This window comes from Phalacrocorax carbo, chromosome Z (genome assembly GCF_963921805.1).
Source record: "Phalacrocorax carbo chromosome Z, bPhaCar2.1, whole genome shotgun sequence".
In the NCBI taxonomy this organism is placed as follows: Eukaryota; Metazoa; Chordata; class Aves; order Suliformes; family Phalacrocoracidae; genus Phalacrocorax; species Phalacrocorax carbo.
This window is the reverse complement of record NC_087548.1, coordinates 58,284,118-58,294,478: the sequence shown is the minus strand read 5'-3', so window position 1 is coordinate 58,294,478 and position 10,361 is coordinate 58,284,118. Positions and strand designations below refer to the sequence as shown.

The 10,361-nt window shown below is 41.7% G+C and overlaps 1 protein-coding gene and 1 long non-coding RNA gene across 7 annotated transcripts in view; one reads left to right on the top strand and one right to left on the bottom strand.

Annotated features, from left to right (window-relative positions):
- Window positions 1–223: 223 nt before the first annotated feature.
- LOC135310660 (uncharacterized) lies at window positions 224–9,880 on the top strand. 2 transcript variants are annotated; one of them, XR_010370757.1, is made up of 3 exons: window positions 224–873; window positions 2,508–2,687; window positions 8,380–9,880. It is a non-coding gene; the product is annotated as an uncharacterized LOC135310660 (long non-coding RNA). The 2 variants fall into 2 exon arrangements; XR_010370758.1 differs by having other exon boundaries at window positions 2,452–2,687.
- The window catches only part of PAM (peptidylglycine alpha-amidating monooxygenase), a 150,350-nt gene continuing 146,883 nt past the window's right edge, over window positions 6,895–10,361 (bottom strand). For all 5 annotated transcript variants that reach the window (XM_064439408.1, XM_064439410.1, XM_064439409.1 and 2 more), the window contains 3 exons: window positions 9,878–10,081; window positions 8,247–8,303; window positions 6,895–7,715 (listed from right to left, as the gene is read on the bottom strand). In XM_064439408.1, the coding sequence (XP_064295478.1) occupies window positions 7,534–7,715; window positions 8,247–8,303; window positions 9,878–10,081 (443 nt within the window). In that variant the 3' untranslated portion in view covers window positions 6,895–7,533. The remainder of the gene's footprint in view (window positions 7,716–8,246; window positions 8,304–9,877; window positions 10,082–10,361) is intronic.

Below are 10,361 nucleotides of genomic sequence, written 5' to 3'. Positions count from 1 at the left end.
GAGCGAACAGTGTGCTGCTGCTGCGGCCAAGAAGGCCAACAGGATGCTGGGTTACATCAAAAAGGGCATCGCCAGCAGAGAGAAAGAAGTCATTATCCCACTCTACTCGGTGCTTGTCAGGCCACACCTGGAGTCCTGTGTACAGTTCTGGTCCCCGCTCTGCAAAAAGGATGTGGACAGGCTGGAAGGGGTCCAGAGAAGGGCCACCAAGATGACCAAAGGACTGGGAAGCTGCCATATGAGGATAGGCTGGGAGAACTGGGTTTGTTCCGCCTTGAGAAAAGGAGGCTTAGAGGGGATCTCATCCCCATGTACCAGTACTTAACGGGTAGCTACAGAGAAGATGGAGATTCCCTTTTTACAAGGAGTCACATGGAGAGGACAAGGGGGAATGGACACAAGTTGCTCTTGGGGAGATTCCAATTTGACATGAGGGGGAAGTTTTTCACAGTGAGGAGAGTCAACCATTGGAATACTCTCCCCAGGGAAGTGGTTGACTCGGCCACGTTGGACAACTTCAAGAGTCACCTGGGCAGGGTGCTGGGCCATCTTGTGTAGACTGCGCTCTTCCTAGAAAGGTTGGACTAGATGATCCCTGAGGTTCCTTCCAATGTGTGATTCTGTGAAATGTTCACAGTGCTTTACTGTAGAATGAAAACCACTCCTCCCTTGTTTGAATACTTTCTGAACTTCTGTGTTGTGTTTGACTGTTTTGTGTTAGTGTGCTGTAGCTGGAAAGGAAGATGTTTTAAAACGTTTTCGCTCTTCTCCCTAGAACTGAATGTCCTGTGCTGGAGGGCACTAACGAATCATGATTTGCTGTTCACAACAAGCCGTTCAGTCTTCTGGAAATAACCACATTTTGAGAACCAGGTAAGTTTCCTTTGCTTGGGTGCAACATCCATATCAATGACCTTTTGCAGCAGATGTCCTTACTCTGATGAACATGTCAAAATCTTTGCTTAATAACCTTCCTGTTATTTTCAAAATATGTAACATTATTTTTTGGCATTGGAATGGAGCGGATGCTTTCAGTTAACTTATTGCACTAGCTAAAAATAAAACACGCAAGCCCCTAGAGTCTCACCAGGTGGTGGAAACTCAGCATGGCACATCAGTAGCTGTCATCATCTGTTGGCCTGAGAGTATGATGCCCATCTGTGAATTCAGCTGAAGGAAATGCCATGTTAGAAGTCACCCAGGAAGACACTTTTTTAAATTAGAAGGCTAAAATTGACACAAATAAACAGAATTTAGCAGTATCTTCTGGAAGCAGGTATTGCGCTCTTCTACACATATTAGAAGACCTGCTGGTCTACTGGGGAAACTTTGGTAATCAAACTAGGCATTTGGAATGAAAGGATTACACATAAATGTTTCATTTGAAAAGGAAGGCTCTTCCAGATGTAAACAGACAGTAACTTAGTTTTAAAACATTTGATTCAGGAGTTATTAATCCTGTGAGATGCATTCCCCAGCCAGTTCTCCTTTCCCCCTCTCTTCTTGCACACAAAGACTACACTTGCAAATACACGTGCACTCGGGTTGCCTGAGCTCCCTGCTTGTTTGTCCCGTTGTAGTAGGTGTTACTACAGGCTCTGAGGAGGGGTTCACGCCGCAGACCTCCTGGATGCAGTTGTGTGCAGCCTGTTTTACCCTGACACTGTGCAAAGGGTTACAGTGACAAAGGGATCTGCAGAAACCTTGCTGCATTGGTAGCAGAAATAGGTATGCCAATACACAAGACCCTGAGGAAACAACAGCTTCCCCAGTCTGCCAGGTACTGCTGCCCTGCTACAGATTGCTGGTGCCATGGTTCGTGTTCCATAATTTACCAGTTGTTACTCACGTGGTCCTTTTGCAGCTGCTTCACAGGAACCTCTGAGCTTTCATCAGCAGAGCTGGAGTATTCCGAGGTGCAGCTGGTGGCAAGCAGCAGTGCCTGGAGCATATAAAGTGATACCTAAAGAGGTGGGTTGAAAGGTTGAAAGGGAGTAAATCGGGTTTCACAAATTCAGTACTTAAAATCTGTTGATGTTTTCTGACAATTTATGCCTTTAATGTCTCTATGCCTCACTTCCCCCTTCTGCGCAAAGCGACTAGCACGGTGCCAGTTCCCTGATATACTGAAAAAAAAAATTAATTACTCTTCACGAAGCTGGCAGCCATAGCAATGAAAGCCCCAATGGACAAGTCCACAAGAAAATGAGTTCTATATTTTGTGCAGAATTTCAGTGATATGCAGTAAATAATACATGGGTTCCCCACCGGACTGATTTTGAACGGTTAGCTAGTCAAAGGCATCACCCATCACTTCCGTGGACTAGAGGACTGGGGAAAGGAGCGCACACTGAACGGGACAGGACAGGATTTAGTGCGAGGTTACGGTATTGCACTGGCAAATGCAGTTTTTGAGATTCATTTACCTTCCATGTGTTCGACTCCTTGGAGGTTGGGGGTTCATTTGGGAGCACACATGTGAACCCTGTCCGTCCCTCCCTGGCCAGGTGGCTGCAGGCTGGGGGCCCGTCACCGCGGCAGCGCGCCTGCACCCCTGCGTCCCGCCTCTGCACCGCGGCTGCTGCCTGCCGCCTCTTTCCATCCCAGGCTGCTTCATCAGCAACATCATCACCTGGTTACAGCAACGTGGCCCGCATTACTTGAAGGCTGCATGACTGACCTTTCACGTTAAGTTACAGTACAAAAAGCCCTGCTTGTGTGTTAGGTAGTTTATACCATCACCACCAACTGTGGCGAACATCCAGTGCAGCTTCACAGCTTCTGAAGAAATGGGCGCCTCGCAGTGCTCATGAAGCCTTGGTTGCTGTGAGCAGGACCTCGTAAACAAGTGCCTGGGAAAAGGCCAGCCTTCCAGCTCCTTACACATGGCACAGTGTGTGCAATCTGAGGCCCAACTCAAGGAAACATGGCAGAACTGTGGGATTCAGTCCTTTCTAAAGTAATTATCTCTTGAGCTGCAGTTTTAGGATGTGCCATGGCTGAAGAAAGCAGTAGCAAACATGGTGGGGAGGGTATCGAAGCATTGAGGAACACAATGGCCAGGGCAGGGGTTGCCTTATCCACATTCTGACAAAATTCTTGAATTCTAATAAAAAGATCTAGATTTCTCATATGTTTTGGTTTGAAAAACAAAGGTGGTTGGTAATTAATAATAATTTGCCTAGTTTGCTGAACTGCTACCACCGACTATTTGCTAGGAACAAATTGCTTCGCTGCATCTTTAAAATTGCACAGTTCCTAGGGAAAAAAAAAAAGCCTCTACATCATCTGTGTATTTTTTTTAAAGTTGTACAGTGAAATCAGACAGAGCTTCACTCGAAGGATGTCATGGTTCCCATGCAACTAATAAGAAACATTGGCAGAAAGGAGCTGGAGAAAGGAGTTCAGCAAACATGCCTTCAAGATCTAGAATTTAAAAAAATTCTAGTGCAGCTCCCAAGTTGACTCCCATGCAGCTCTCCCTTGTGACTCTCCAAATATGTGTGTAACAAAGCCAGCTGGATGCTCCTTTAGGTTTTCTAGCCACCACGCCCAGAAACAGCAAGAAGTTTGCAGGTGTTAAGTAGCTGCCATTGGAGATTTAAAATCCTCCTCTACACTGTAGCTCCCCTCTTTTCTTCTACCAGTAATGGTTAGCTGCACAGATGAATCTAAATATTTCACAGGTTTTGGAATTTGAAGAGCAGTTATAGTGAAAGTTTTGCTAACAAATTTTGATAATACACAATGGAAAAAAAGTATTTTCACATTTCAGGGTGCTAAAACTCTAGGGTTTACTAGCATTTATTTTGCATAGAAAATACAGTGGCCTAATTTCAGCTCTTAATTTTAATTGACTTGGACATTTGGTTCTGAAGCCCCACAAACTGTGCACTATATCATAATACAGTCTTTAAAAGTATATTCTAATATGCAATTAAATAATAAAAATGCTTTTGAATTGCTCAGAAGTGATCCGCTCCCCGCAACTTGTATTGCTGATACACACGTAGCAAATTTCAAACAAGTTCCCACATGTGTGCTTGAATGGCAAGACAGAAATCAACGAAGTCCCTTCTCTATACCTTCTCTGTATCCTAATTCTCTGTAGTATGACGGACTTTACTGACCTAAAAGTTCTGATAAAACATAAATAAATCTAGCTTTGGCAAGCAAGAAGCTGTTGCAATTTACTGCATCAATCTATAAATCCTCATTAACTACTACCATGCGCTGCTTAATTAGAAAACTCTACTTAATCAAGATGCTTCCCAAGGAATCAATTTACACCTAATGATACTCGTGGCAAGGACCGCTGCTTAATTGGGATGGTAATTTCATTTAATTGGGACACCTTCAGGTGACCTGGGTGACGACCTGCACGTTACAGTTCAGCGCCTCCTCCTCATGGCAGCTTGTAGTTGCCCCAGTCTGCCCCCACTTGCAGCTGGCGCGCAGTCAGTTACTGAAGGTCGCCCAACGCTGCTTACCAGTGGATAAGCAGCCACCTTCCCATCACTCTGAAGGACTTACAGTATGCCAGACTATGCAAAACAGGGAGATGCTCAATACAGTACTACCGCAGGGAAAGGTGCTTAGCTACGTCATTGGCCTAATTTTAATGAAAATAGTCAGGCCCTTTTAAAATGAATTTTCTATTGCAGTGTGAAGTCCGTTGTTTTCATAAGATGCAGCGCCTCCAAACAGGTTCAGATTTTCTGCCGTTGTACCTGTATGAGATTAGAGAACGCAGTCTGAGGTGTTGAGGTTTGCCTGCTGCTGGAAAGTAGTTGGTTGCCTGTCAATGCAGTTATCAACGAATCACAGAAGTTTGGGGTGGAAGGAACCTTGATCTTCTAGGCCAACCCCCCTGCCATGGGCAGGGACATCTTCCACTACACTGTTGCTCAAAGCCCCTCCAACCTGACTTTGAGCACTGCCAATTACGGGGCATCCACTGCTTCTCTGGGCAACTTGTTCCAGTGTCTCACCACCCACATACTAAATGATTTCTTCCTAATATCCAGTCTAAATCTACCACCCTTTAGTTTAAAACCATTGCCCCTTATCCTGTCTGTACAGGTCTTGGTAAAGTCTCTCTGTCTTTCTTATAAGCCTGCTTTAAGTATTGAAAGGTCAAAACAATGTCTCCTGGAGCCTTCTCCAGGCTGAACAACCCCAACTCTCAGCCTGTCCTCACAGGAGAGGTGCTCCAGCCCTCCAGCCTTCTGACTATTTTCGTGGCCCCCCTCTGGACCTGCTCTGATAGGTCCATGTCTTTCTTGTGCTGGAGACCTCAGAGCTGGATGCGGCACTCCAGGTGGGGTCTCACCAGAGCGGAGTAGAGGGGGAGAATCACTTCCCTCGAAACGCTTCTTTTCATGCAGCCCAGGATTATTGTACAGACCAACCTCTGGATTCCAGAGAGCAGAGATTATGACTAATGCTGAATTAATCTGTTTTAGCTTGTACTTGCACTTAAACTGTGTTCAGCTACCCCCTCCTCAACAAAGCATTTTTTTAACTGGAGATAAGGATCAACTAAAGGAAAGGAGGAGGGACACTGTTGCATGTTATCTTCATCAGCCCAATACCGTGGAAGCAGGGAACACCCAACATCAGATAGACATAATGTGAGGTATCCAAACGTTAGAAAAATATACCCTGACTCATTGCTTTTGAGAAAAGCCTGTGACGGTTTAGACCCGATGCCATATCCACCTATGACAGCAGTGCCACCACAGCTCCCTTAGTTGCTCTCACTGAAAACTTCCTATAAACTACTGACTTGTCATCTTTGCAGAGAGCTTTAGAAGATCCTTTCCAACTACCTTATTTGTTTTTATTCATATACAGGGGGATCAAGGCCACAGCTAAAAATAACACTGTCTTGCTTTCAAAAGCAATTTTTCTTGTAATACTAGGAAAACAGAAATTAGCAGGAAAGGAAGCAACTTGTAAGTGTGCACTAAATACATATCACATGAAACTGAGCATGCATTTTATAAAGCTATCCTGCAGATTTTGCTATACTTGAGAAAAAACAACCTGTCAAGGATTTTAAGTTTTTGTTCCAGAAAATGGAGATTTATAAAATCCTGCCGGGGGATGAAACCTTATCTCTTGCTCCACTATTATTCCCTCGAAAAACACCTTACAAAACCCCGTGCCACAAGAAACCTAAAGCCTATTTTTCAAGCTCAACACCAGCAATAGCCTATTACAACACCTGCAATGACGATAATGAAAGCTGTTTCATAAAAATCTGCGGCAATTACAGCTGTGTACACTCTGCTCATAATACAGGCTTTAAAAGGAGGTTAATCATGCTCTGATCCTCAAACTAGACTGATAAATCATGATAACGTCACACAATGATTCACACTTCAGATGACTCATAGAGCCAGGATAATTATCTAGCAGGTCTTCTGCAAGTCTCCTGTTCAATGAGTGAGCACATCATGGGACTGAGGACTCCTGTTGTATGAATCAAATAGGAAGTGTGAAGAAGAAAGAAGATCAGTACTACAAATTAGGTAGTATTAGATGCCTACCCTGACTAATTTGCATATTTAAGTTGAGACACAGGTTTCCTCTTAGCTGTGACCATGGTTTATTAAAGTAAATACCCTGCAGTTTTCTTATACAAGTAAAATTCCTCTTCAGATGTTTAAGCTTGACTGTACATGCATGTATATTATTAGTCTTTAGAAAAAAAAGAACCCTTGTGACATAGCAAAGTATTTTTCCAGCTTTCTTACAAAACAGCACTTTTTCTCTGCTGGTAGAAGACATTAAAATTTTTACTGTATTAAGTGGTCTGTGTAACTTTTACAAAAGCTGTGTACAAAAAACTTAAAAGAATACAAAAATTCCAAAGTACACTCCGACAGCTAATGCTCTGCGAATACTTTATTACACAAATTACATTCAGCTTCTGAAAATAGTGTTCTAACAGTGATACCATCTAAAAATAAGACATCCCAGAAACACATCAAGTTAGGAAGAAGAAAAAAATTAAATAGAGACTTTTTTCTTTCCTTCAATGCAATATAATGTTAGTGATTTTAAAAAAATAGAAGAAGATTTAGCAGCTTCATTTTCTTGTGGCACTGTATTTTCTCTGTACTGCAACAGTTTAAGGACATTGAAGAGGAAAGGCACAAAACAGAAATTGGCAACTGAATAGTTATGGGAAAAATACTTTGAACAAGCAGATAGTAAGACTTATTTACAAGATCCCCAAATTGACATGAGAAAATACTACTGCTTTAAATCAGTGCTGCAATGAGAAGACTATTTGCTTGATTAAGATGTTCACATAAAAAACAACGGCACTGATATGGAACTTCCATACACTCCTCCACTTAAAAAACAGAACTAAAACCAAACAAAAATTAAAGGAACCAGTGTACAGCCCCACACAGACTAGTACAGTTTACAGTTAAATACACAAAATCTTAAACGTGCTTAAGGGAAAAGGAATCTGACATTCTGGGTTGAATCATGTAATGGAGAACTCAAAGGCTGGTTTCAGGATGATGAAGGTGCTGGTGGGGGTGGAGGTGCTGAACACTCTTCCTCTGAATCTGTGCCATCATCTTCATCTTTTTCTTGATCGCTTCCTTCAGTGCTCAGTCGGTCAAACCCTTTTCGGCTGTAGCCTTTGTGACTTGCAAAGAAGTTCCCAAGGTTAAGGCCACCACCGCCTTTCCCTGTGGAAAGGAAATGCTTGTCTTAAGGTTTGCTTTACTGTGCAGGGGGGAATAAAATTCTACCTACTTTTTCAACAGTACAGTGGAAATTATTTTAAGTGTCCTTCCAGAAACTGTTTTTAAAGATCAGCACGTGAACCACAAACGCTAAGTGTAGAGATTACGAAGGAGAGAGGACATTCATTCATTCAGTACTTTTTTCACCATCCATTGTTACATTAAGTCTTTACGCAGGCTATTTCTGTTTTCACCACTTTGCCCTTAGCCTTAAGTGCTTTACTTCATTCACCAGATCCACAGATAACTCATTATAACAGCTAGCGCTCTCCCACTGGTAGTGACACGTCCTCTTCAGTGGGCAGATGATGGATGAAAGGTGTCATAAAAGACATTTCCACAAAACACCTGAGGTTTGACCCCAATCCCTCTCCTGAGAAAGTTCCATCAAATCTGATATTCAGCTAGAAGCAAATACAGAAAAACCCCTCCAGTTACTGCGTTCTCGAAGGATCTTCAATGACTTAGACTTACCTCTGAGTCTGCCTAAAATTCTGCCTGAACTCGAATCGAGTTTGTGTTCCCCATCAGCTGAAAAATAAAGTAGATTTAAAAACTTAGTTACAAAAAAAAAATTATATTATTAAATAATTATCTGTATTTTCAGATACAAAGCACAGACATTCAACAAATTGTTCAGCAGCTCCAAGAGGCAAACCAGATACTTTTCAGCTGAGTGATTAAGGTAAAATGGTAATTCCTAACAAAACTATCATACCACAGATGTTCGGTTTATGCCAGTTCAGCCATTAAGAAGATGTACATAAAAGTTATTTCTGAGAATTTCATTCCCTCGACTGTTCACTTATGTTACTGTGAAGAGTTTACAGGAAGGACAAGAACCTTGTCATTTATAATGTGCATAACTATGTTCCAGCACACTGCAAAATACAGCTTCACATTTGAAATGGTATAGCTTCCCTTCAGAGAAGATTGGCTTTCTGGAAGACAGTGATCTGTGAATTTCTTCAGGTATTTTGGAGTAAATTCTGTCCCCCCTCACAAATATATCCTTGTCCCTGGTAACTCTTGCCATCCTTCATCTGAAGAAAAATTAAATGCCATGACCAAACTGTCTTTTCCTCAGTTTCCATAAATCTGTACAATAACTTTACTTCTACGAGTGTAACTGCATCATGCTCTTTGACACAGTAAATTCAAGCACTGCTTGAATCCAAATGGAAGGTGAAGACGCTATTATAGGTCATATCCATTAGCGGCACTACTGCAGTAGTCGAGAGTGTTAGCACATTTGATTTGTTAAACATGTTTGAACACAAAGAGTCAGGAAGCCGCACACTGAAATCTTCAAATAAAGTACATCCAATTCAATTGCACGGCGATACTAGGTCACTGAATTACATACTCTGTCATAGTACGTCCTAGTCAGTGCTAGAGCTGTATTATTTGTCTATTCCAAGTACATTTTCTTCTCTCGGTGAGAATATCTTAATAAAACTATTTATGCCATACAAAATAACAAGTGTAATGATCAAACTCCTACTGCAGTCTACCAGTTTCTCAAAAATAATGTTATTAAATAGTATGAATTAAGGACAAAATTACTTAGTTTGTCAGTACCAATTACAGCTCTCACAGCAATGGATGGAGGTGCATTATGGAAACATGTCTGACTCACAATGCACAAGGTAGTACTGAACAATAATACATATTCTCTTGTAAATGTTAACTCTTTGCGTTTTGCTTATGCCTTGAAAATACCCATGGAGTCCTTTGCTTTCAATAATTTTAATATCCCAAAGTAAAAATCAAACCATGCTCAGAGTATTAAAATTTATGCATTCTAAATGATAACATGAATGTATTCTAGTTGTTTCTGAGATACCAATTTTCAGCTTGATGCCAATTAAAGTTTTTAGATACATGTTCTGAAAAGGTGGTGGCTTAGGATGTAATACTAAAGGCGTAGGGGGATGCAGTTGCTGTGTGCACGCTGATTCTTAGTTTGCATGCAGCATCACCGTAACTGTTCAGAACGGTAAAGGGACAGTACGCCTCTCTTCTCATACCCTCATCTCTCAGTGTTTAGTGATGTTTTGAACTGGAATAATAAAATCCTGTTCTCTAGAGTTACTTATGGTTACCTCCATAGACAGTTGTCTTCCTCCACCGAATAAATACTAAAATTGCCAGCAGGACAACAACAGGGATTATTAGAAGAGTTGTAATAAGAACAAAGGAAACTCCAGTGCTGGCCTGTCGGACCAAATGTTGTTTTTCCTGCTTCTTTAGAGGGTCTGTTGTTTCTGGGTTGTTTCTTGATGTGGCTTCTACAATTGTTTCTGATTCTTTAAAAAGAAGACAATTTCAATATGTAATCCATATACATCAAGCAACACAGAACAAGGCTTTAAAGAAACGAACAAGCTAGAATACCTGAAGTGTTGAGCAACAAGGAAACAAAAGACAAAAAGACTTATGGAGACATTTTCAGCTCTTGGTGATGTATCCCACATGTAAGGCAGAGAGAGTCTGAACGATATCACTCACTAGCAAACACGCCCTCCCCATTTCTTGAATGGGGAGAGGAGAGGTGTCAGAGAGAATTTTGTCTTAAAAAGTATCTAT